The sequence below is a fragment of the Rhinolophus sinicus genome, chromosome 14, assembly GCF_057876585.1.
Source record: "Rhinolophus sinicus isolate RSI-liver-muscle chromosome 14, RSI-T2T, whole genome shotgun sequence".
NCBI lineage: Eukaryota > Metazoa > Chordata > Mammalia > Chiroptera > Rhinolophidae > Rhinolophus > Rhinolophus sinicus.
In genome coordinates, this window is record NC_142514.1 from 40,720,794 (window position 1) to 40,748,558 (window position 27,765).

A 27,765-nucleotide genomic window follows, 5' to 3' on the forward strand; every position below is an offset into this window, starting at 1 on the left:
GCAAAAGAGCTAATACTTGTTGAGTACCTCCTAGGTTCCAGGTTCTTTTCTGTATATTCTTATTTAATTTTCTTGACAACACTTGGAGGTTAGTTAATTACTTCGCCCAGGTCTGCAGGAAGCTGGCATCAGAGCCCTGGACCCATGGTCCTTTCACCATGTGGTCATGGTAGAGCCTTCCATTTCAGCTCTCGTCTTTGGTATTGAATTACTAATTAACTGCCTAGGGTATCTCTTAGCCCCTTCTCTTTAAAATACGTGAGGCAGAAACAGGCTTCCTATGCAGTTAATATTCAAAAGGAGCCCACCAACAAATTGTCCCAGGGATAATTACCTCCGCTCTGTTTATAGAAAACCATATGTCGATAATAGCACAATTTGCTATTTGTGAAGAGCTGATTTTCTATAAATCTGGAAAGTCAGTGTTGCTTTTCTATAAATATGGAAATGTGCTAATCATCACCTCATCTGCTGGAGACCGCTAATAAATCAGAATGCCATTTACATATTAACCTACAAAGAACAAAAACATTTACCTTCTTTCCCTTTGACGAGTAGAACCATGTACATCCTCTGTTCATGTTTGACGCTTGTCTGGTTTTCTCTTTGTCTCTTTCCTCATCCCTTCTCTCACTTCCTTTCTTACGAGGTGCCTCTCTCTCTGCCTCTCTTTCTCTCTCAACCCATTTCTTTGTCTTTCCTCTTTGTCACTGTCTTTTTCTCTCTGTGTATCTTGAATCTATATGACTCTAATAATATTTGTATTTGATTAAGTGCTTATTTCTAAGAAACACCCCGTGTGGTATATACATTCATGTCCTCAAATCGCTCAGCTTGGTGTGGAAACATTTAAGTGAACACACTGGCTGGTTTGCTCTGGGGGAATCTTTTGTCCTTGGGTTTGCCTTAGATCCTGTCAGGGTAATTCCCAGAGGATACACAAGGCTGTTTACTCTAACATGTTCTTTAGATAAAATGCTTCTACCCCAAAGACAGCATGAAACCGTGCATCAAAAATCAAGTGAAGTCTCGGATGTTGGGGTAGTGATGTTAGACTTCAATGGGACCCTAGACCTTTCTCAAGGGCTGCGGCTGACAGCTTCCCGCCTTCTGCAGGAATCAGGATGGCTTTGGGCTCAAATTGCTGGATTTAGTTTTTTTTCTTTTTTTCCTCCTTCATCCCTTCTTTGGAGATCTTACTACTTGTCTTTGTAGCAAGGTACGGCAAAGAGAAGAGTGCATTCACCAGTCTGGCCCAGTCGTAGAGGTGATAATTTACTTTGGGCAGGTCCAGTACTTCAGTGACACTGCTCTGTTCATGTATGTTCCCTGCCTCCTTTGCACAGGCTGTGCTGTCACCAGTGCTCTTCCCTGTCTTGCCAACCTGACAGATTCAACTCATCCTTCTGAATCTGGTATGGGTATCTCCACCTCTGCGAAACCTACCCTGACACCCCTCCACCCCTTCTCCCATAATGCTGTTTCTTCATGCATTCATTTATTTCACCATGTTTCCTGAATTTGTATCATGTACCAGGTGAACAAAACCAGTATGGTCCCTGTCATGGCCAAGCTCATGATCTAGTGCAGGAAATTGAATAAACTGCCCTCGCTCCCTTCCTTCCTTTGTTGTTATCATCCTTGCTCCTTTAGGACACTATCACACCAAGCTTCTTTTAGCCTGCAGTCTAGGAATTAGTTATCTTCTCTTTCTGGATTACCTTTCCCTCTGATGCGTTCTAATTATTCAGATATCAACTTGGAGACCACCGCTTCAGAGAGGCCTTTCCTGACCAGGTAGTCAAGCCCCTCTTTGCTACAGCACCCTATTTAAATTCTCAGAAAATCACTCTTTGTTCCGTAGTTACCATGTTCATGTATTTAGCTGTTTAATGTCAAACCTCTCTTTCTAGAATGCATGTTCCATGGCGCCAAGACCTTCTCTCTTTTGGTCATTGCTCTATATTCATCTCCTATAACAGTACCTGGCACATATGAGGGCCTCGAAAACTTTTGCTGAGTGAAGGAATCACTATACAATTGCAAACTGTCATAAGAGCCATATAGGAAACGAACAGGTTGTAGAAACAGAGAATAACTGCAGGGGGAGATGGAGGAGACACTTACATAGCTTAGGATGATCTGGAAAAGTCTCCCTGAGGAGGTGAAATCCAGACTGAGATGAGGTCCAAAGGAAAAGAAAGAGATTCCAAAGACAAGAAAGAAGGTGTCCTGGGCAGAGTAGAAGGAATGTGTGGCTAACGCCTTGTGGATAAGGAGAGAATGCCAGCAGCTGAGGCTGGAAGAAGCCTAGACAGGCCTCACAGGGTCTTGCCAGCCATGGTAAGAAGTCTGGATGAAATCTGCTGTGAAATGGAGGCCACTGCAGTTATCAGCAGGGCAGAGCTTGGCGCCACGTACGTACCAGCAGATTGTGCCGCTGCTGTGTAGAGCAGCGGAGAGGGGGTGAGAGTGGCCTCAGGGAGAAGAGTGAGAGGGTTCTTGCTGATGGCCAGGTAAGGAATTAGCAACGGAGAGGAAAGAATATGACAATTGCGGGATATACTTTGAAAGGAGAATTTAGATAATTTATAGATGGCTTGGGTGTGGATTGTGAGGTGTAAATTACTGCTTCCTGTCAATTATATTTCCACCATACACACATACACACAAACACGCATGTGCAGGCATGCATACAGATCCACACACATATTGGGGTAAGAACATGAGTTTTCCTGGGGGTGCCAAGCTTCCTGACAGAGATGTCCTACAGGCATATGGAAATACGGCAGAGATTCTAGAGCCAAGAGAAGACTCCAGAATGTATGTTTTTAAAAGGCATACATTATGCCAATTATAATTACATACTGATCTCTTTTACTAGACAATGAACTTTTATGTACAAGTTCTATGCCTCTTCTCCCTGGGGTATTTTTGTACCCACCGGCTGGGCCCATGGTGGGTACGTTGTGAATGCGTGTTGAGCTGATCTGAACTTGTCCTACTTCTTCCTAATTCTCCATCATGTTTACTGTTTTCTCCTCCTCTACTTGATCCTTACCTGTGGGCATGGCCCTAGGACGTGTTCTCAGCACTCATTCCCCGCTATGTCATTGTCCTTGCTTCTTCCATTCCTCACACTCTCCCCTTCCTGTGAGTGACCCCACATTTCCATCCACACCCCGGCCCATGATTCCAAACGCCTGAGCGCATCTCTGCTAGGAAGCTGGCACCTCCAGGCCATCTCAGAATATCTTCGCCGCACCCCACTTTGTGTTCCTCTTGCTGAATTCTTTGTCAGAGACACCACCAACCTCCTGGTTTACTAGAAGAGAGAGGTGGAAAAATAATTGACTGGCTACTATGTACTAAGTGCTTCACACAAGCCTTCTCAATCTTTTTTTGTAACTTTTTTTTGACAAATATATAAGATATTTAAAGTGTATAACATGATGATTTGATATATGTATATATGGTGAAAGGATTCCCCTTATTGAGTAATTAATACATCTATCACTTCACATATACGTATTTACCTTTTTTTTTTTTTGGTGAGAACATTATAATTCTATTCTTTTAGCTAATTTCAATTATACAATATAGTGTTATTTAACTATAGTCACCATATTATACATTAGATCCTTGGACCATATTCATCTTTCAGCTGAATGTTTGTCCTCTTCTACCAGCCTCTCCCTGTTTTTCCCCTGCCCGACCTCCCCACCCCGCCCCAGCTCCTGGCAACCACTTTTCTACTCTCTGTTTCTGAGTTTGATTTTTTTTTTTTTTTAAGATTCCACATATAAGTGATACCAGGCACTATTTGTCTTTCTCTGTCTGCCTTATTGCACTTAGCATAATGCCCTCCAGTTTCATCCATGTTACCACAAATGACAGGATTTCCTTATTTTTAAAAGCTGACTAATATTCCACTGTGTATCTATGCCGCATTTTCTTTATCCATTTATCTATCAACTTAGGTTGTTACTATACCTTAGCTATTGTGAATAATGCTGCTAAGAACATGGAAGTACAGATATCTTTTTGAGACAACGGTTTTGTTTCCCTTGAATAAATACCCAGAAGTGGGATTGCTGGATCATATGATAGTTTTCTATTTTTAATTTCTTGAGGTACCTCCATACTGTGTTCCATAGTGGTTGTACCAGTTTATATTCCCACCAATATACAAGTGTTCCCTTTTTTCCACACCCTCAGCAACATTTGGGGGTCACTTATCTTTTTGATAATAGCTATTCTAATAGGTGTGAAGTGATATCTCATTGTGGTTTTAATTTGCATTTCCCTGATGATTAGTGATGTTGAGCACCTTTTCATGTACCTGTTTGGCCACTTGTATATCTTCTCACTTAATCTTCCTATGATTTTGTGTGAGAGGAGAGGTTTCCTTACTTCTATAGATGAAGGAACCAAGGCTGAAAAGTCCTATCATTAGTAAGTGAAAAATACATGAGATAGTCTGATTTATGGTCCAGGCTTCTTTCCTTTTTGTCCCACCCGCCTTTGTCAGGACTCCTAACTTGGGAATAATTTTGGCTTCTTCCTTCTCTCTCCCCACACATCTCATCAGTCACCTCCTCAGTTTTTATAATCTGTGCTTTCCTCTCCATTCCCACAACTGCTGTTCACTATGCTCTGTCATGTTCTCTCTGCAGGTTTCCTCCAGCCAAGCAGACGTGCAAAATGAGAAAAGGATCAGGGGTTAGATAGATATTCTGTAAATACCTTTGGGATAAAGATCGGAAGCGGTCTGCTCCGAACCCCCCCCCCCACTTGCTTTTCGCTAATGCAGATAGGTCCTGACACATTTGTTTCAGCTTCTGTGCCCTTCATCTCTTAAAATGCAATATAAAATAGAGTTTCCTGTCAGTTAAAGAATCTAAGTAAGTCTGATAGGATGCCTCTAGCAGGAATGCTGTAATGGAAACCATGCCTGATATAGAAAGTAAACTAAATAGACTCAGGACTCTACAGGCTCATCCTATGGTTTTTGGCAATATTAAAAGGGTTGTGCAAAGACCTTACAGAAAATGACTTCTATTGATGCTTTGCTTGTGAAGAAAACCAGTAGCATTCAGTGACCCTATAAAAGCCACCAGAGAGTACGATAGGGAAAAGAACTTCTTTTAACTGAGATGTCTTCGCTTTTCATGTAGGCTCGGCCGTTTAAAAGCTAATACTTCATATCTCTGAGTCTCAGTTTTCCCATAACTAATGTACGGGTAATAAATTTCTTCAAAAGGCTATTATGAGTATTAACCAAGATGATATTTTTAAAAAGCGCTGTGCTAAGTAAAACACTAAATAGTAGTTACTATTGAAGATCACAGTTTTAGGTGGGGTCAGTAGGTAATAAAGTCAGTTGAGCAGGGTCTGTGGAATGAAGAAATATGATGGTGATGTGGTAACAAGGCATCAAAACTTTGTAGTCAGACACAGCTGGGTGGGGGACCTTGGTTCTACCATTTAGTAGCTGCATGACCTTGATTATGACCTTGACCTTTCTCAGAACTTCAGCTTCTTTAAGACTCAATAGGAATGACAGCAAGGGTTTGTTTGAGAATAATTCCAAGTTCATCTTGCATAAGTGTTTAAATAGATATTTTTTTCCCTTTAATGCAGGATAAGAGTCTAACAATAGTGGTTGAAAACATGGGTTCTGTCACTTAGTACTAGCCATGTGATCATGGGCAAGTTATTTAATCATTTGAAGTGTCAATTTCCTCACCTGTTAAGCTGGAGGTATGAATGACATTTGCCTTGCAGAGTAGTTGTAAGAAGTAAGTGAACTTATCCACAGAAAATATTTAGTGCAGTGCTCAGACTCTAATATGCACTCAATAAATATCAATTGCAGAAAAAGGTTCTGAATCAGATTGCCTGGATTCCAATCTTATCTCCATTCATCAGCCGTGTGACCCTCAGACAAATTAGTTAACCTCTCCATACCTCAGCTTCCTGTTCTTCTAAATGAGACAATGACAGTACATACTTCATAGGACTGTTGTGACTATGAAATGAATCAATCTATGTGAGCATGTGGCCCCGTGCCTGGCATATAAGAGTTCAAAAATGTTAACTCTTATTGCTGTGCTATATGTTGGTGTTATTATTGTTTATTCCCAGCTTTCCAGTTATTGACTCTATACTGTTAACGGTCCCACTCTAATCTTTAGAGTGGGGATAATAAGATGACTTATCTCACAGGGCTCTGTAATTGGTCAGCTCTGAGACATTGTTCAAATGGAAGGGAAAGCATTATCATTATGTCCAGCCTGCCGTGGCCAATGCTTCTGCTATAGACTTGGAGCATCAGCAATCATGCCTCCTCCCCACCCTGCCCATTTTTTTGATCAAGGTCATTCATTTCTGTCTCTAGAGCATCATCCAGTTTTGGAGGGACTGCTCCTCCCATTTATCAAGGTCACTTTGAATTCTCATCACTATCTTTCAAAGTGTTAACAACTCTGCCCAAATCTGTGCCTGCGTTCCATCATTCCTCCCCTTGATGGATGCCAGATAACAGTGACCCTGGGAAAGACCCTTCCAGTGAGGGCACAGTATATTCAGTCTGCCATTAAATCGTTATCTTCCAGCTAGGGTCCTTGGACCAGCTGGTCTACCACCTAACACACAGGGTAGAAAAAGCCACAGGGACACAAAGCCTCACTAAAGTTGATGTCAATTATAGTTTTACATTCCCTTCCTCCCTTCTTCCCTTCCTCCCTCCTTCCCTTCTTTCCTTCCTTTAGCTTTTCATGCAACAAACGTTTCTGAAACATGCACAACATGGTAAGCACGGTCAAGATACCAACATCATTCCTCTCATTGAGGGTTTATAGAAGGTAATGGGGTATCTCTTTGTCATAATCATCTGATTATAGTCAAGGATGATTTATTACGTGGACAGACAAATTGGTTACCACCTAAAATGAGTTAACAATTAATTTGTTATTCATTGTAGAGTTCACAGAAATATTTTGTTTTAATAAAATATATTTATATATAATAACTCCTAACATTGGTAAACTATGACTTTCACATCTGGTATTCAAGATGATCTTCATACTAGCTTATGAGGAATTGTATTATTTACCCCAATTTTGTAGAGAGCTAGCCGAAGTCCAAAGAGCCTAAGTACATGGCTCAGCATGATTCAGTTAGCATTGAATCAAGGTCTTCTGACGTAATGTCTGTCGATTGTCCAAGTATTTATCAGCCCACACATTACACCATTCATTCTGATACTATATACCAGAGGCTTAGGCTGTAGCAGTGGTGGTAAGACAGCCAACATTTACTGGGCATTTTGCTGTCTGGTAGGCACTAGATTCAGCACTTTAAATGTACTATCTCATTTAATCCTCAGGAAAGAACTGTGAAGAGGAGACTAGAAGTCCCAATTTACAAGTGAAGAACTGAAGTCCAGCAATGTTCAGTAACTTGCCCAAGGTCACACTGCTATTAATTGGTAGAGCCAGAGGTCAAGCCTGAGAACCTATGATCTTAACCAACATACTATAGTGTCTCAGAGATGTTTACCGAGGATTTTGCAAACAGCACGCCACAGCCCATAAGTAGATTGTAAGAGACATTTAGTGCATCATGACAGCATTTAACAAAGTGAAACAGGATACAATAGGATGGAAAATATCAGAGTGTGTAACACCAAGTATGTTTAAGTACTGAAACTTATTTTAACTGGATGTGTGTAAAATGTATTGATTATTTTGGGGGCAGTCAAAAAAGTTTTAAAAACACTGTCTTAACCCAGTGTGATCCACTGACGACAGACATGTGTTAAACCACTTTAAATAAAGGAAGAATCATCAATAGCCATAAGAAACGCATTAGGAAGTGTATGAGTTGAGATTCTAACTAATCAGTTTCAGAGAACCAATAGGAGACATATATGATTTACTACAGTTATGAAGTCTGACAAGTCCCAAGATCTGTAGTCAGCACGCTGGACACCCAGGCGAGCTGATGGTTTAGTTCCAGTCCTAAGGTGTGCAGGCTTGAGACACAGGAAGAGTTGATGCGTCAGTGTGGGTCCTAAGGAAGGAGAAAAGCCAAAGTCCCAGTTTGAAGGCAGTTGGGCAGGAAGAATCCTCTCTTACTCAGGGGAATGTCGGCCTTTTTGTTCTGTTTAGGTCGTCACCTGACTGGACAAGGACCACCTACGCTAGGGCGGGCAACCTGCTTTACTCAGTCTACGGTCTAAGTGTTGATCCCATCCCCAAACACCTCACAGAGACACCAAGATTAATGTTTGACCATATCTGGACACAACCATGGCCCAGTCAAATTGATATATAAAATTAAGCATCACAGGAAGGTAGACAAAGGGGAAAGCTAGAGGCAGATATAAGTAATAACTGTCAGGACAGGTGTGGAGTCTCATGTAATGAAAGTTTATCCAAATTGAAATGAAAGAATAAGCATCCACTGAGTTCTAACTCTGTGGCAGGCAGATGCTGAGTCTTTACATGCGTATAATCTTATTTGAGCCTCTTGGCAGTGCTTTGAGATGTGTTATACAGCTGTCCCCATCTCATGAATGAGGCGAAGCAGGCACTAAGAGATAAAATGACAGGTCCAAGGTGACACCACTGGTTAGAGGCAGAGTGAAGTTAGAAATGAGGGTTTCTAATTACCAATTCAATGCTTCTTGTGGTATATCTAGATATTTTATTTCACTTATCCTCTTGAAAAACAAACAAACAAAAAACATTAAGCTGCTTGCGATAGCTTTCAAAGGGGTTAGACCACATTTTAAAATAATTAAGGGAGCATTATGCTCAATATTCATTCCTAAATGCAGTTTGGGGTCAGTTGGACCCATTGATTGGGAATTGTAATTGGGAGAATTGTTAAAGGTTAAACGGACCAGCTAGTGATTGTTTTGAAACCTAGGTAACAGTCACAGAGCCAGAAGAAGCATGAGGTGGCATTCCAAGAGGTGAAACTCAGAGACCTGTAGGCCAGAAACAGTGTCTAAGCCAGTGACGGCAGGTGGTTTTAATAGCAAATGCTGCTGGGACTGCTGAGTTGAGAATTATGACACCAGATAGGGGCTCAGCCAGAAAGTGCTATGATCAATTAGTAATGTCTGTCAGGGGTAGGAGATTGGGGAATGAAGACCTCTGGGCTGTGTATTTCCTATTCCTTTACGAAAATGAGTCAAAGGCAGCCCATGATTAAGCTGTGTATGGAGAGTAATTGGGGTGGGACAGATGTATAATTTAAATCCCTCAAATTTCTCATACTTTCTATCATATTTATATATTATTGCCATTGCTTGCTTATAATTCCCTTTCAGGAAGGTTCATTTGTTACCCAAAGTAAGAGGAAGAAAATATCAATCTCTGAGGAAAACCCTTCTCCGAATCTAATCTCCATCCATCCATCCATCCATCCATCCATCCATCCATCCATCCATCCACTCATCCCATAAATACCCACTGAGAATTCAAGATTTAAAGAGACACAGGGATGAAACACACAGATCCCTGCCCTGGAGACATGTGCAGAGTGTTGAGGGCTAAGAATAACACAATGTGATATATGCTAGAATAGAAATAAACACAGTGGAAGCACAAGGCGGGATCAACCACCTTGTTTCTCTTCCCATTTTCTAGACTCCAAAGACATTCAAACCTGATCTTCCAAAATTAGTAGGAGTCGGAGCTTACCTGGTGGAGAAGGGAGCTGGAGCTTCCTAAGCAGAGGGAGTTTCCTGAGAGTGGCTGAGGCAGCAAGTCGGTGAGAGTGAGAGTGGGACACGAGTGTCCAGGTTCACCCCCAGGTCACAGCCTGTTGTGGAGGGCGTGCCCCTGAGGCCAGCGCATAAGTGAGAGCAGTGCTGTGGCTAGGTTACGGCAGGGAGAGTGATGGTATCAGTAACCCGGAAATGGAGTCAGCGTTGGCCTCCAGGGAGCCACAGAGAGGATGACGAGTTGCAGAATGGCTCGCTGCTGGGGCCATGCAAAGGTGAACATTAAGAGTAGGAGGGTCCCTTTGTGAGGGTATAAATGTCTACCTATTACATTGTTTTGTACACCTGAAACGGAACAACAACAACAAAAAAAAACAAAAGGAGAGAGAGCAGAAGGGTCCGTGCCACTGGGCGAGACAGCCAGTGGCCAAAGTGAGCACCCTCTGGCCTGCTTGGCCCTGCAACCCCATTGCTCACCACTGGGCTGGGCTGCACTGAGCTCCTGGCACCGCGCTCACTTTCTCCTTGGGGCACGATGAGAAGGAACGTGCTGTTCCTTCTACCTGAAATCTCTTCCCCTATCTTTTTCTCCTGGCTAAGGCTTCCTTGGTCTCTATAGATAGGACTTTTCCAGGCAGTTCTTTCTGTCTCCCCAGTCCTGTCTGAGGTGCTTCCGTGCACTCGGATTCAGCTCTGTGTATCACACTATGCCGACTGTCTGCTTCCATCACACATCTTGTTAAGGTGTGTCCCCAGAGTCTTGCCCATAGGCTGAAGCTGACCCACAGTGGATGCTCTGTGTGTTCCTAGCAGGGGTGGTTCAGAATCCAAGCCCGTATATGTTGTGCATCCTCAGGAGCTCTCCTCATACTCTGCAGAGTCAGGGGTGGAGTCATAAAGAGTCTGAGCTGGATTGGACGATGTGGGGTAAGCAGGAACCTGATTGTGAAGGGTCTTATATTCATGGCTAAGTAGTCTTTGCTGTGCCTGCTAACCAACCAGTTGCCCGGAACAGACAAGCACTAGATTCTAACAGGCTCCAGCCTTTATCCCTAGTTACCATGACAACCAGGCTTCATGGTGATGGATGGTATTGATTGACTGACAGATTCCTGGTGTCTTGGCTCTGTCCCCATTGCCCTTAAGTCATTTGCATATACATGGAACTCAGAGAATCTCAGCACCATCCTCCCGATTTTGTCTCGATTTTGAATTTCCACCTCTAGCATCGAAAACAGCCTCAGTCTTAAAGGAGAAAAGGTGTGATGATGTCAGCATTACGCCCAGAGCCTCCCACAGGCACTGTAATGTGGCATGGAGAAAATGGGCTTTGGACATAGACCTTGGTTCAATCCCAGTTCTACTATTTACTTCCTGTATAATTTTGGGCAAGTGACTTAAACTCTCTAAGCCTCTATTTACTCATCTCTAAAATGGGAATAATAGTACCTGTTGTGGAGTGATGTGTGACTATTAACATAATGAGATTTAGCACCTAATGATACTTCTCCAATGTGGGTGTTCCCTGGATCTTCTTCACTCACTCATGGCTGAAGAGCTTATACTGTAGAAACGTTGATTAAGAAAATTTGTTTTCACAAACTCCTCAGCCTCCTTTATTCTCTAATTTTCCAGATTCACAACCAGGAATGAAGAGCCCAATCTATGCATGCATTTCTGGCAACAGCCATAATAGTAATACTTGACCATCATTGCTAGTTCTGAGCCAGGCACTCTCCCCAGTACTGCACGTGGCATGGCTTACCTCATTTAACCCCCACAACAACCCTCTGAGGTAGACAGTATTAAAATCCCCATCTTACAGATTAGAGAACTGTGGCACAGAGGTGAAACAATTTACCCAGAGAGTAACTGGGCACAGCCACTTCCAGCTCAGGTCATCTCTATTTCAGAGTCTGGCCCTCAGCTATACTGCCTCTTGTCATTACCAAAATCATCTAGAAGGGCCAGAGTCCTTGAAGATAGCCCCTTATCAGGCAGCAGGGAAACCTGAGATTGCAGCCCCAACATTGCCAATTGGGAGCATGGGTTCCTCTCTCTGATCTGTTTTGTAGAATGAGGTGGTCATAGAATGAGGGTCTGGGGAAGGCCATGGCGACTCATGTCCCGTGACGAACATTTGTCTGCAGAGTAACACTGGTGTGAGGTCATGGAGCGTGCACTGAGTTTGGGGGTAACCTATGTGATGTGAAACCCCAAGTCTCACGTTTGTTGGGTTAACTTGTTAGTCAATTTACCTAACAACGATAGCTAAGATTTGTTGACACTTCATTGCGCCAGACACTGTTTCTAGGGACTCGTGTGGAAATTATCATCACCCCGTCTTACAAATGGGGAGGATGAGGCCCCGAGAGCTTCAGTAAGTTACCCAGAGCCATACTATGAGTGAATGGTAGTTCATACTCTTAACCCCCATAATGACTGTCTTTTCCAATCTGTGAGCCTGTAAGATGGGGAAATCCTTCCGGCCCCAGAAGATTGTTTGCGAGCCCCCAATGAGATAATACAAATGAAAGTGCTTTATAAAATGTCAACTCTCAATCAAGTGTGAGATATTACAAAGATGTGATTTATACTGTCAACTGAAGGAAGGCCTGTGACTCCCAAAACATGTTAGAGGTATTGCCTGGATAGTTTGGAATCACTCCTGGGGGCTTGTCACATGCCAGGCTCTGTGCTGAGCCTTGTGAACTCAAGAGAAGACTTTATAAATTTGCAGTATAATTGGAAGAACCAACCAAGAATTTGACAATTACTAAGGTATGCTAAATACTCTGCTTGAGAGAAGCTTGAGATACACTGGGAGACACAAAGGGATACTGAGGGATAGAGATAGGGCCGTTGGGAGTGAGGGAAGGTTTTCTAGGGCTGAGCGGAGAAACTCACTGGAAGAGGTAGGAGACACTGCAGTCAGAGGGAGCAACGCATGCAAAGACACAGAGGTACTTGTACTATTATTCCCAGGTGGTCGAGAAGCAGCATGAGTTTTAATGGATACACAGAAGCACAGGGGGGCAGGTAAACTAGCCAACACTTTCCAGGTCATCCAGCCAGAGACTAAACAATCATTTTCCCCAAGGTTATAACGTGAAATAGACCATACGATTCTTTCTTTCCCTTCTGAGGCTGTCTTTGGGCTCAACCAATGGAGCAAAGCAACATAGCTGATAAATCACAGTATCCTGAATGGCATTTGTTTGTTGCACAGAGATAAATAATGCATTACACCTGCTGTTTTCCACCTGATGCTTTTAATCTGAAGAATGACAGAGACTTGCTGTGTTCTGCCACCTCAGAAGTCAATTGCCTGGTTCTGCCTCTGAGCCAGCCATGCTGGTGCAGCATCTCCACAGAGGCGTGAGCACAGCCCTCATACCTGCACCATAGCCAAGACCGGGTGGGAAACAAGCAGTAAATATGGTGACCAGAGACATGGGTTCTGGGCTCCTAGCCTGCCAGGCGGGTATAAGAGCTCCTCTTGGGGCCATGCGAGAGTGGGAAATGACCCAGGGGTCTCCCAATCCGTCCTTGACTGATTTACTACTCCTTCTTTTCACTCTTGAGTTTAGGTCATGTTAGCTGAGCAGAATCTTGCTACTGGGGACACAAGGCCTACACATGGTCTCCCTCTGCTCTCAGTGTCCTCCTTACTTTGGCTAATCCCTAGTCATCATTTCAGACTTGCCTCTGGTCTCTTTCTTCTGACCCACAAGGAATCCTTTCCTGACCCGGCTGCCTTCTTTCAAAGTTCTTGTCACATAGTACAATCATTGTCTGTTTACTTGTCCACTTCTCCACCGTGGACTGTAAGCTCACTGAGAACGAACGCTCTCCTTAATCCTCTATTTCCCAGGTGCTTGGCACACAGTAAGAAACCATTAAGTAATGTACTTACCAAAGTTGTCTCAAAGGCTCTGCAAGTGTTCAAGTTTCAGAGTCTTGGCTTTGGAGCAAACCTTAAAAGACCACTGCTCAATTCTTTAAGCCCTTCTACTGTGCCTCTCAAAGGCAAGGAGCCAGCCTCTGCTTGGTACCCTCCAGGGGTGGGGAGCTCACTGCCTTAGGAAATAACTCATCTTCCTGGCCTCTGACCCTCATGACAGTTTACCTCATATTGAGCCTAAACCCATCTCCTTGTAGCTTCTGCCCTGTTGGTCCTTGTTCTTTCCCTTGTGGCCACACAAACAACTCTAACTCCTCTTCTTTAAAACAACCCTCTGGAGAGGTGAATCCAGGTCTATTAATCTCTCTTAAACAGGGATCTTTCCTCCCTTTTCAGGCAAACATCCCTCTTCCCCTCAAACATTCCCCAAAGGAAATGGCTTTGAATTTCTTTACCCTCATTATCCTCACGCCTATTCTTCTCCAGTCATTCTCTACTTTTGTTTTAAGTTTTATTTTATTGTGGGTAAGACCACTTACCATGAAATCTACTCTTCTAGCAAAATTTTAAATGTGCACTAACTACATTATTGTTAATTACAGGGACAATGCTGCACAGATCTCTAGAACTTACTCATCTTGCAGAATTTAAACTTTATGCTGGTTGATTAGCAACCCCTCATTTCCCTCTCCCCTCAACCCCTGGCAACCCCATTTCTACTCTCTGATTCTATGAGTGATTCTTTTACACACCTCATATAAGTGGAATCATGGAGTATTTGTCCTTCTGTGACTGGCTTATCTCGCTGAGCTTGATGTCCTCAAGGTTCATCCAGGTTGTTGCATATGGCAGGATTTCTTTCCTTTTTAACGCTGAATAATGTCCAACAAATGTCCTTTTTCTTATTTCCTTTTTAAAGTGTGGCTCCCAGAACTTTGCAGCAGGCTCTGAGTTGTTCTAACCTGTGCAGAGAATGAGAGTATCCCTTCCTTTACTTTACTGATTATCATTTTCACCTGGCTTCATTACCCCCCACTGCGGCAGAGTTATCTCTCTATGGCCTTTTCTCCTGTTCTTCTGCTAAACAGTGTGCATTCCTTACTGAGCTCGTGCATTTGGTATTTTGTCCCCAGGGTAGGACATTACAGCATTCCCAACTGAGCCGCATTTTGCTATGCTTGGTCTGACTCTCCATCCAGGTGTCTGAGGGCTTTGTGGATACTGATTCTTAATCTGAAGTATCCTTGGCTTTTCCTAGTTCTTCTTTTGGGTAAGATCCGCTAAGGCTGGCTGCTGAGTCCTTATCCAGGGCACTGACAAAGGCCTGAGACAGGACAGAAGCCAGTGCTCTGCAGCGGGCCACCCGAGGTTCTTCGGAGGACCGTGGTCCTCAAAATCTGGGTCTAGACGCACTTCAGAGGAGTCACCTGGAATAAATGACCTTGTTTAAAATACAGAGCGCTGATTATGCAGAAATACAGAATCAGAATCAATCCAGGTGGGGCCCAAGAACCTGCATTTTTAATAGCAATCAGGTGATCTCCATATGTAGCGAGGTTTAGTGAACTCCAGAGTTCACTGAGTTTAGAAGCCAAAACAAATGCCAGTGTGATCTGGTCCAAAGCTGACATCTAAGGTGTCCAACCTGATGAGACGAGGGCAGAGCTGAGACAGAGCATTACCTGGTTCTATAAATATAGTCCGTCCTCACCTCCCCACCTGTGCTACGCACCCATCTGGGCAAGGGCTACACAATTGCTCCAGACCTTTTTCTGCTCCATCTCCCCTCTGTCTCCTCTGCTCTTAGCTTCCCTCTTTCTGGTTCCGTGTCTTGGCCTCCAATATCAAATTCAAGTCTTGGATTTTGGAACCATGTTTGACCCTCTGCCCCCACCCCAGCTCTCTGATCTCGGTTTCCCGTGGGTACTCTGTAGACACCTTTGGTTTGGTCTCCCTCACGGCTTTTGGAGAGACGCCTCTTCTATCCCCGGTGTACTGAAACAAGCAACTCTCAGATACGAATTACTCCTCATTTAATATATTGTCCAAACCTGCTGGCTTCCCAAGGCTAGAATCTCACGTATTCACATCTGCATCATATTCTTATTAGTTTTATTCTCATTGTGTCTACATTCCCCAATACGCAATTGCTGGGGTTGGAACATAGTAGGTGCTCACTAAATTTTTCTGAATTCTTTAGTCTGATGCAATAATTGGAATTAGTAAAAAAAACCACAGGCTTCTAAGACAGACTTGAGTCTGAATCTCAGTTCCACCATTTTTTTTAGCTGTATGGCCTTAGGCAAGTTAATTAACCTTTATGAACGTAGGGCATCACAACTAAAAATGAGAAGCGTGGGCTAGGTGCCTAAGGACCCTTTTAGCTCTCACACTGTACGATTCAGTCACAGACCTGCCCTTGCTGGCTGGTACCCTACTTTGGGGTCCTCGGAAGGTAATTCTTTTGCAGTAATTTGAGTTGTGCTTTTCAAATCAAACAAGCTGGAATTCTCTTCTCCCAGCAGCACGTGGCAGACTGTCGGCAGCCCCTCATGAGCAAAATCACTCCACAGGCATCCTCCAGCCCCCATTAATCAGCCAGTCCTGTCACTTTAATTCGGCAGCACTCCACCACGCACCTAGGTAATTACTCTGGCTTCTGCCCATGAACTCCTTTCATCCACTTTTGTTTATCACTGTTGAAGCATTTTTTAATCAAAACAATTAAATACGCTAAATCTTCCCCAATTAGTAATGCATTAAAAATGAAAAGTGCTTGAACGGAAATGGTAGGAGAAGCCCTCTGCCCGGTGCTGAGTGACGGTGCTGAGAACAGCACTTCTCCCAGGCACTTTCAGCTCGGGAGTTCGTTATTCAGAAACTGATGTGCATGGAGTCCCGTAGGGCTGTGGCTGGAAACGGCCTTGGAGATGAGCCAGTTCAATCACCGACCTCCATAAATGGGAAACTGAGGCCCAGTGAGATCACAGGCACTTTCTAAGTTCACACAGGCTGTCAGTCACTGGGGTTTTGTTTTTCAGTTTTCTATAAAAAGAAAACTTGTATATATTTAAGGTATACAACATGATGATTTGATATACAGATAACAAAGGGAAATGATTACTACAGACTGATGTATATATCTTCTCACACAGTGACCTTTTCTGTGTGTGCATGACGAGAGCCCCTGACGTCTACTCTCTGCAAATTTCCACTACTCAGTACAATTATTATTAACTATCGTCATCAGTCTGTACTTCCTCATCCTGCAGAACTGTGGCTTTGTTCCCTTGGACCAGCATGTCCCCATCTCCCCCACTCCTGGTCCCTGGGAACCACTGTTCTACTCTCCGCTTCTATATATTGACTTTCTTAGATTCCACATATAAGTTAGATCATGTGGTCTTTTCCTTTTTGTGTCTGGCTTATTTCACTTAGCATAATGTCTTCCAGGTTCACCCATGGTGCTGTAAATGGCAGGGTCTGTATATTATTTAAAGCTGAATGATATTCAAATATATACGTGTGTGTGTATTTAATTCTATCTATCTATCTATCTATCTATCTATCTATCTATCTACCTACCTATCTATCTAATCACAATTTCTTTATCCATTCATCTGAGTGACTAGGATGTAAATTCAGGATTCCTGACTTCTAAGATTCTTTCCATCACAAGCCCTTACCAAAGCATTCATGGCGTGTGTTCATTTATTCGCTCAATGTATTCATTCATCAATCATGATTCCTCCATGGCAGATCTAGTGCTGCTATGTTGACAAAAGAGTCAATAAGATACAAGTCCTTGACTGCATGGAGTTTGCAGTTTCATGGGGAGGCCGGCAAGTAAACTCTGTTGCTGAACATTCCCTTGAGGATATTCAATCTAATCCTTAGCTCAGTTGAATTACAGTCCTATTATTTTCCTTTGTGGTTGCTAGAGTAATATAATGACTGGTAATAATTATTATATAGTTTCAGTTAAAAGTAAGGATATTTCAAAAATACAAACTCCCGTCCACAACCTTCAGAAGACTTTAGCTGCAGATAAAGTTGGGCTCTGCAGCAATGGTCAGTATCTTCTTGCTGCAGTCTGCTTTTCTAGCCTTCGCTTACCAGGCCAACCAAGGGATGGAAACCCAGCTCTGTTCATTTACAGGCTGTGGGGTCAAGGCAAAATGGCCTTACTGCTTTGAGAATTATGTTCCTCATCTGCAAAATGCAGGCTTCTCAATGGGACAAATACAGAGACAGCTAGTGTGGGACTCACAGTTCTCCTAAGATAAGGAGGCAGGCAGACTCCCTATGGAGATCGCGGCATCTTCTAACAGCACTCCAGCCTCTCTGAGGTGCAAAGAGAACCTGGGCAAAAAGAATTGTGACAACTATGATCATTCAGGTGCAAACAAAGCACACTGGCAGCTCTGGAGAAAAAAAGAAGTATTCTGATCCAAAAATGCTTCGTGGAGTAAATGACATTTGAATTGGGGCTTGAGTAGACTTTGGAAAGATGTGAAAAGGGACAGAAGAAGGGGCAACATGTGCAAAACTGCAGAGTGAAAATGGGCCAGGACCTGGGCCAGGCACAGGGGTACGTGGAGATGGATGAGAATCACTGCCTGTAGGAGGCTCAGTGGGGAATGGGCAAAGGAAAGAGGAATAACACTAATCCACGCAACACATATTCCTTCTCATTTCAAGAATTATTTGGGCTGGAACCACACAGGAGAGAATACTGAAATTGGGTTAAAGAACTGGGATTTCAACCCAGATCTCATAGACTCCAAAACCAAAGCTAGCCTTTACTACTGTCAGCTGGTTGTACCATAAGAACAGTCTTTTAGCATCTCAGTGTGTTGCGTTTCTCTGTGTCTCTGTGGCAGGTATCACCAGTGAAGATATCGGGACATGCTTTGGAGGGTCTGTGGGCCTTAATTATGACTATTCGGCTACTGTAACTATTGGAGGAAGTTTATCAGGAGAACGCTGTACAAAACATGGAGGTGGCAAAAGAGGTAAGTATTTAGTAACAGGTCTCCCAGGAAGAAAAGCCAGACTTTCCCTTGGGCACAGAATCAAGGCACAAAACTATTGTTCCTCCTAATGGATTTCATGTCAGTCAATGGTCAAACTGCAGAGCTGCTAAATACGCCAAACCCATGACCTGCGGTGGCTGTATTTTGAATTCTCATGGGCTGAGATCACCTTAGAAATATCTGACTTTGTATGGTGCATGCTCCTAGGTTTTAAGCACTAGACAAAGATTTAAGTCCTGGGATGAAAGGAATGTATAGACAGAACCTGGAAAATAGACTGTTGAGATAAAGGCCCATCAACATACATTCCAAAGGGAGGAAAGAAGTTCCTGAGAGAGGAGAATATGGTTGTCAAGTTCAAACTCAAAGAATAATTATTAGAGAAAGATTGTGCAGGAATATTTTATGGCATTTCCTGAACAAGTCAATATGAGCATTCATTCATTCATTCATTCATTCATCAAACATGTATTGAGTTGTTTTGTTTGTGTTTTGGTAGGAGACAGAGGATGCAGGAATGATAAAACAGTTTAGAGTAGTGGATGAGGTAGATACAAGACAGGTTCAAGTTACTCCCATTGCTTTAGGCTACTCCTGCCTCAGGGCTGTAAGTCAAAGTGCTTCTTTTCTCCACTGACCTTCCCTCCTCTCTCCATTTACCTGCAAAGATTCATTCCCTTTTCTAGAAAATTCACTTTTCCTCCTGACCAGTCCCCCACCCTACTGTAGGTCTGACCATGTTTTTCTCTACACCCCCTACTGAGCCCCACAGGGACAATTCACTGTTTAATTGAAACTATTTAGCATATAGAAGACACCAAGTAAGCATCTGACATATGAATGAATAAATGAATGAATTGTCATCCATTTTTCCATCCTCTCACTCCTCCATGTTGGGCTGGGCTGTCTCCCCATTTTCTGCTCTAATCCAGAGGATGGGTCTATTTCTGATAGTTGGTCCTTCTCTTCTGCTTTGTCTTGTTATAACCCAGCAAGGTAAAAGAGTGGGAGACAGCTCTAAAGACAGCACGTACACTTTGTCCCCCGTCTTCTTACTGGCATTTGCTAAACTGTTCTTTGGCTTTTGTGGAAATGAGCTAATGCAGTTATCCTCTTGATAGATTTTGACCATAAGGCCATGGCTGTGGAAGACATCATTTCTCGGGTGCGAGGTGGCAGTTCTGGCTGGGGTGGTGGCTTGGCACACAACAAGAGCATCATCACATATCGTTTCTGGGGGAGATCATTAAAGTATAATCCTGCTGTTATTGATTTGGAGGTAAGTCTTTTTGCAGTTGAAGAAGCTCTTCATCCACAAAGAATGAAAGTGAAACAGACCAGATCATTTCATATTTCTTATTATGAGCCCATCAAAGAACAAGATTGAGTGTTAACAGCACGCTGAACTGGTGGCCCTCCCCATACCTGATTCTACAGAGTATGCAGCCCAGGCTGCAGGACAGCTGGGATCAGGAGCATGAATACCTAATCAGTGCCTAGTTTTACACTAGTGGTCCCAGAGTGTCTTCAGGATTGGGCAACATTAAATATAAGAATAATAATTTGCATTTATACATAAAAGAGTTTTAAAAATCACATCTGTTAAATTGGGGGTTGGCAAACTTTTTCTCTAAAGGAGTGGATAGTAAATATTGGAAGCTTTGTGGCCCACATACAGTTTCTGCTATAAAAGTTCTTCTTCTTTGTGAACAATCTTTTGAACATATAAAAACCATTCATAGCTCAAAGGCCATATAAAAACAATCTGTGGATTGAGTGTGGTTCCAAGCTGTAACTGTAGTTTGCTCCCCTTGCTTTAAATAGTTGCATCTCCTCACCACAATGAACAGGGACATGATTCTCCCCATTGAAAAGATGAGGAAACTGAGGCTCCAAGCACTCAAATGATCTAAGGTCGCAGAGCTCATAGGTGGCAGGACCTGGATCTCAGACCTTTGGAAGTCTTATCCAGTTCTCATTTCCCTCTATTCTAGTACCTTCCTTAAAGCCATGGTCATCAACCACTGGGGGGCAATTTTGCCTCCACACTGAAATTTGGTACTGTCTGGAGACATTTTTGATTGTCACAACTGGGAAGGTACTATTGACATCCAGAGGGCAGAGGCCAGGAATAGTGCTAAACATCCCATAATGCAAAGGCCAGCCTCCACAACAAGAACTATCTAGCCTGAGACAGCAATAGTACCAAAGTTGAGAAACCTTGCCTTAAATCCCTAACCTCACAAAGAGAGTAAAATTGTATTTTAACTGCAAATAAGTAATGGTTCTACCAGTTGTCAAACTACTTCTATTCATATATAAGGGGAAGCCATTAAAAAAAAAAAGAGTTATATTCTGGAGTTTTAAATAAAATATCATTGTTTTCTTGCCTATTTTCTTCTGACCCTTGCCCATTGTCTACATATAATTCAAATTCCAGGTATGGATACATTCCTCTTTTTAAAATGTATACCAACAGTTAAACATAAAAGTCTATTATAACACCCTGCTCTCTTTGAAGAAAGAGGTCAGATGAATTAACCCTGATTTCATTTCATCTTCAATAAGTAAGGGAGCATTTTCACACACCTGTAATTCACATAGGGTCTGGAAAAAATGCTATCATCAAGCTATTAGATTTGGTCAAAAACTGTAAAATTGATTTCAGGAGTAATATATAAACTTTCATGGGCAAGAGGTGAATTTTGTGTTTGCCTTGAGCAAAACTTCTGAGGGAAAGTTTTCATGATTTGGAGAAGCCCGAATGCTATCTTTAGGGAAAGAGAACCTGGGTTTGGGGTGAGAAAGATAGAGTTTGGTGTATGGCTCAGCAACCTTTGTGTTGTGTGACCTTGGACAAGCTACTTCATTTTCTGAGCCCCATTTTCCTGCTCTATGACGTGAGGATGATAAAATGTTAGGGAGAGGGAAGTGGGTGCTTAGTAGATGCCAGCTGAGGAGACAGGTTTATGGAGGTTAAGTGAGCTGGCCAAGTCTCACGCCTGGTAAATGGCAGAGTGCACCTTGAGCTATGTTTGACTAACTCGAACACCACACTCAGAACCCATGTTACCCCCTGAATAGTTTGGATTCGATGCATTACGCTGCTGGCAGGTTATCGAGCAGGGAAGCTAAAGCTGTGTTTTTAAAGGAGAATGCTCACAGAGGTATGAAGGATGAATCAAAGGAGAGAGAAAGAGAGAGACTATGGACAGGGGGGCGGGTTAGGGGGTTATTTGGAACCTGATGACCAGAGTGGAAACAGTATCGGATTCATTTGCATAACCCCAGAGCTTAGTGGTACTTAGTTATGGCAGGTACTTAGGAATCACGTTATATAATGTAATGTTATGATGCTGTGTTATGTTGTATATTATTATGTTGTGCTGCTATATCACACCTCTTGCCTTCTCTGTATCTATTTTCTCATCTGTAAAATGGGAACAAGATCATTGCCAATATCTTCTCAAGCTCTGACATTCTAAAATTCTGTTTTGCCACCACCCTTTCCTCCTTTAAGTCCCCACCAGTCTTCCCTAAGGAGTGCTCCCTTCCCTCTCACTGAGGATTCTGGGAGGCGGAAGTGACAGATGTGGGACTGAGTGCTGAATTTCGCTGGAAGGTCAAAGGGAAGTTGCCCAATGGTCCTGGGCTTTCTGTGGAACTAAAGGTCACCTTTAACAAAGGCCACAGGGTAACCCATTCTGCCCTGACTTCCTAACCATGGGGCCAAATTCCCTGAACTTCCAGTAAGTGGTCTTCTTCCCTTGGGTGGAGGCCCAGCCAGTCCCGACATGCCCAACCTGGTGACCTCAGCCACAGCCCTGGAGCACAGGCCAAGGTCTGTTTGCCGCAGGTCTTTCTGTACACATTTCCAGGAATCCATTCGAGGCTACTGCGATGCCCTCTGTGGACTCTGATTCTAGAGAAGTCAGATTGTTCCAGTGTGGCTGACTTTTCTCTCTGAATTGCCCACTGCCCTTGGCAAATGACTCCCCTCTCAGGGCCTCAGATTACTGTCCTGTAAAATGAAAGAGCTGGAAAAGAGCTTTCGTTTTATGATTGTCTGTTAAAATATGTAGCATTATAAGCGTGCTGAAGGTAACCATATGCACATGAAATCTGAAAAATATAGGCTTTCTTTTTAACTATCATCACGTTTATAAAAATGGTGCTTTATTTTATATTGTTCTTCCCTTTTGCACTAGTATTTCACGTTCATTGCTCCTTTAGATCCTCATAAGAATTATGAGGTACCTAAAAAATAGGTACTTATTCCCATTTTATAGATAATGAGGCTCAGGTTTAGAGAGGGGCGGTTAAGAGTTCTAGGCCACAAAGCTAGGAGGTGAGCAGCATTTATTTAGCTTTTACTATGTGACAGGTCTTCCCCATCCATCAACTTTCATCCTCACAATACACCTGGAAGGTAGGACTACTGTTCTCACTTTACAGACGAGGACGGGAAGCTCCATGTGTCACGTGGCCGAGGTCAAACAGCTGGAAGCAGTAGGGCTGGGATTTGAAGCAATTTCCTGTCTCCAGCTTCCATACTCTCCACTACATCTACCACAATATTTTCACCCAGGGGTTGATTTTTGTCCCCCAGGGGACATTTGGCAATGTCAGGAGACAGTTTTGGTTTTCACAACTAGAAGGTACTACTGGCATCTAGTGGGTGAAGGCTAGAGATGCTGCTAAAATAAACATCCTACAATGCACAGGAATTTCAACAAAGAATTATCCGGCTGGAAATTCAACAGTGCCAAAATTGAGAAACCCTGGACTACAGTCATGCCTGGAATGGGTGGCCGCAAATGTAAACGTCGCCCACCCGTCCCCATACACATAACCATCACCCTTGTAGCATCAGGAGAGGTGCTCAGCAATGACAGCATAACTAGCTATCAAGGACTTTGTTAATTCCTACACTGAAGGATGACAGTCAACACACACACACACACACACACACACACACACACACACACACACACACACACCACACACACACTTTACACTCTTCCTGATTCCTAAAAGTACGGGAGAGGGCAGATGAGTTGGCACAAATGGCTTCTGAGCTCCCCTCTTCCTCTGAGATTGGGGGACCACAGGTTTCAGAGTTAAGTAGGTCCCTATTTGGAGTGACTCTTGCACTTCATTGCATGCTCTTAAGCTGGTCACGCAAACACTCCTGAGCATCCACGTCGTTATCTATCTGCTGGGGAGTTTAGCTTCACAGAGTGGCTGTGAGGATTCCAGGCAGTGGGATAAACTGAGTGTCTGGCTCTGTGCCTGGCGTATTCTTGGGCTCCGGGAAACTGGACAGAGCCCGAGGAGGGGTCCTCTGTTCTTTGTGTGCCCGCAGATGCAGCCCATCCACGAGATGCTGCGGCACACAAACTTAGGGCCCCTGGAGGCCAAACGCCTGAACCTGCGCCGGGCCTTGGACCAGTACCTGATGGAATTCAGCGCCTGCCGCTGCGGACCCTGCTTCAACAACGGGGTGCCCATTCTTGAGGGCACCAGCTGCAAGTGTCAGTGTCCCCTGGGTCGCCAGGGTTTTGCCTGTGAGAAAACAGAGAAAAAGGGTAAGTAAGGCCCATGAATCTTCTTCACTCATGTTCAAGCCTGGCCCAGCTCAGAGAGGAAAGCGCAGAAATGGCCTGTGGGGTCCCAGTCTCTCCTTTCTGTGCCCTCTTGCCCACTATCCTAGGACCCCACACTCTGAACTTTATGGCTGACCCCCACACTTCATGGTTCCTATGCTTTCCCCTGCCATTAAGACCCTCTCTCAGATGAGGACTGTTTTTTTTTTACCTAGGTGTATATGGACAACACCATTCAATTTTGGAGGGATACATTAGTTTCCTAGCTGTCATAACAAATTACCACAAGCTAGGTGGCTTAGAGCAACAGAAAATTACTGTCTTACACTTCTGGGACTGGAAGCCCAAAATTCAGGTGTATCGTCCAGGTTGGTTTCTGGAGGCTACGAGGGAGAGTCTATTCCATGCCTCTCTCCTAGCTTCTGCTGCTTTTCTGCAGCCCAAGCATTTCTTGGCTTGTAGAGACATCATTCCAATATCTGCCTATCATCATATGGCTTCTCCATTCCTTGTCTCAGTTTTCCCTTCTTATAGGAACACTAGTCATTAGCTTAGGACCTACACTAATCTAGCAGTACCTCATTTTAACTTGATTTAATCTGCAAAGACCTTACTTCCAAAGGAAGTCACATTTGCAGGTAATGGGAGTTTGGACTTGAACATATCTTTGCGGGGAGGGGTGGTGGTGGTGTGGACACAATTCAACCCACTATAAGGTTTAAGTAGTTGCAAATACGGTCCACAGAGTTATAATTAAAACCAAGGTGAGGCAAGTAAGGTTGAAATATATATATCTGCAGCATGAACTGGCTGATACCATGGAAGAAGGTTCTCAGAAAAGGGTTAGAAATTCGCACCCCTTAACTGATGAAGATGTCTGGAGACCTGATGTGACTCCCAACTATTTCACTCACTTACTGTGAGACACTGGTTAATTACTTCTTTTTTTTCTGGGGCTCATTTTTCTCATTTAAATTTTTTTCTGAGTTCCAAGAATCCCTCTGCGTACCCCGATCCCTGAACCACCTGTTTTTCCATGCACACAAAACTGCTTATATGGTACATGGAATAATGGCAAAATGTGGCCTACCACATTGGTGTATAAATCAATCTTGATTGGCAACTGCAATGATAAAAAGGTGAAAAAAAAAAAAGAAAAAAGAAAAGATCTGAATGGTATGCCAGACCTAAGGTATGCCTCTTGGGTCCATAAAACCAACTGTTGAAGCACAAGGTAGATGGGACAGAGCCTGGTTTTAAATGAGAGGATGGTGGGTTATAACTTCCTCACTGGGAGAGTAGTTCTAAATGGGAAGCAGGGCAGCGTAGCTCTGGTGTCACATAGATCTTAGCAACCCAGTGCTGTCAGTTTTCATCTGGGCATCCCCTGAATAGTGGGGATGGCATCAGCACCTTCGTCACAGGTTGTGTTGAAGATGAAAGTAGCTACCACACGTGGCAGGCTCTATGATAACTAAGAGGAAGACATAAGTCCATTGCTAGACAATCTGTCCTGGCTCAGGGCCTTGTCTAAACCCCTCCTGTGCTGGCGAAAAGACTACAAATCAGGGCCCAACACGCTGCCTGCTCTTCTATAGGAGGGATCCTGAGAGGGGTAAGCCAAGATGGCGAGTGAGTTCCAGAGTCCTTATGAAGGAGGATGAAGAGGGAGAAAAAAAACAAGCACACCAATTACCAGGGCCAAACTTGTTACAGTTTCCTCATGTGAATTGGAAAAAGGTGCTACCTGATAGGTGGAGAAATTGGAAGAAACAAAGAAAACCACATGGGACTTATACTGCTGAACTCCAGAGCCCAGGGATATTTTGAATTTTCAAGCAGAGTGCGGATTGGGTGTCAGCCCCCATTGGCCCCACAGACCAGGCAGCTTTCCCAGAGGGAACAAAGGTCAATGAATAGAAAGAATAACTAACCCTTATTCTGGGCCAGACACTATCACAACACTTCATGTGCGTGAACTTTTTTATTTCCCCAAGAATATTATGAGATAAATAGTATGATTGGCCCCGTTTTACAGATGAGGAAACTGGGGCAGAAGGAAGGTGAGATAACTTGCTCTAGCTGGGCAGTGTCAGAGTCAGGATTTGGACCCAAGAAGTCAGATGTTAAGACCCAAGCTCTCAACTGTTACATTCTACTGATTTATATCTTAAGAGTCAGGAAATTTGGGGAATGAGGGCAGAGAATCTGAGGGTCTTTCCCAGTTTAGTTACCGGCCTGACCTGGTTTAAAGGGACAAACATGGGAACCTGCCTGTGTAATTATAATTACAGCATGTCAAGGGTCCTGAGAACCAGTGACTTACTCAGATCCCTGTCCACACAGCATAAGACAGAAGATCAGGGAGTGTGAATTACGTAGACATGTCTTTCCAACGGTCCAATGCGGGGCTCAGTGCTGGTGCACGCTGAGTTATATGTACACATGATGGTCATTGAAGGGGGACAAGATGCCAATGATCTGGGGGGGGCGGTTGCAGGGCACTGTGTCCTCTTCCTCACAGGCCCATTCCTCCTGCATGATTATATTCAGTCAATTGCAAGCAGCTCATGGTGTTCCATCAACCTCGTTCCAAGCAGGAAATGGACATCAGGTGGCCTTGGGGCTCAGACTGAACTTTCAGATCTCAGATGGAACTTGCCAGATCCATCTGGCAAGAAGAATCTAAGACTAGGGAGTCAGCCACCATGGAGACCCCCTGATGCAGGTCCCTAGGGATTTTCCCAGCACACCTTCGCCTGTGGGGACTGAGTCGCAGAGGTGGGAGAAACAGAGACAGAGAACCCTGCTATGGCTGCCCCACCGGGGAGTATAATTACAGAGCTGGAAGGGACTTGAAGATAATCTAATCCAATGATATTCACACTGGGATCTGAGGAAACTTGGGGTCTTAGGGGCTGCCCCAGGGGAGCATGGTGAACCTAATAGACACCCCAGCTTCAAACAGAACAGCTCTACTTTCATCTGACTTCCATGTCAGGGCCCATGTCAGATTTCATTGACAAAAAAACCCCAAAAACAACCAGTAATGAAAAAAACAGCCATGGCGTAACCCAGCAGAGTAGTCCATCCTTCTCATCTTACAGAGGTGCAATCTCAGACTGAGGGAAGACGAGCTTGCCCAAAGGCACAGAGCCGTCAGGATGCAGCAGCCCAGGGCTGGGCGGATTGTATAAGCTGGATTTCCATAGCCACCTGGTCAGGGTGTGCATTCTGATGCTCTGTGCAGAGAATCTGTCCCACCCCCCACCCACCCCGACCCCACTGTCAGAGTCTGAAGGGGTTTGATTTGTAAGCCCTCATTCAAAAGCCCAGCTCTCCATAGGGGTGTCTGGCTGGCCTTTGTCTGTGCTCACTGCTCTTCACACCCTCCAGTGGCTCTGTGTCCTTCTTCCAGAGGAGTAAACCGCCCTGCCTGACTCTGCTATCCGTCTTCCATGGAACTGCAGACTTCAGTTT

General features: G+C 43.8%; 1 protein-coding gene across 1 annotated transcript in view; it reads left to right on the forward strand.

Moving 5' to 3' along the window:
• The window catches only part of C8A (complement C8 alpha chain), a 56,266-nt gene that overhangs the window by 27,653 nt on the left and 848 nt on the right, over positions 1–27,765 (forward strand). The window contains exons 8-10 of the mRNA XM_019742534.3: positions 18,527–18,658; positions 19,801–19,958; positions 24,045–24,267. Of these exons, the coding sequence (XP_019598093.3) occupies positions 18,527–18,658; positions 19,801–19,958; positions 24,045–24,267 (513 nt within the window). The remainder of the gene's footprint in view (positions 1–18,526; positions 18,659–19,800; positions 19,959–24,044; positions 24,268–27,765) is intronic.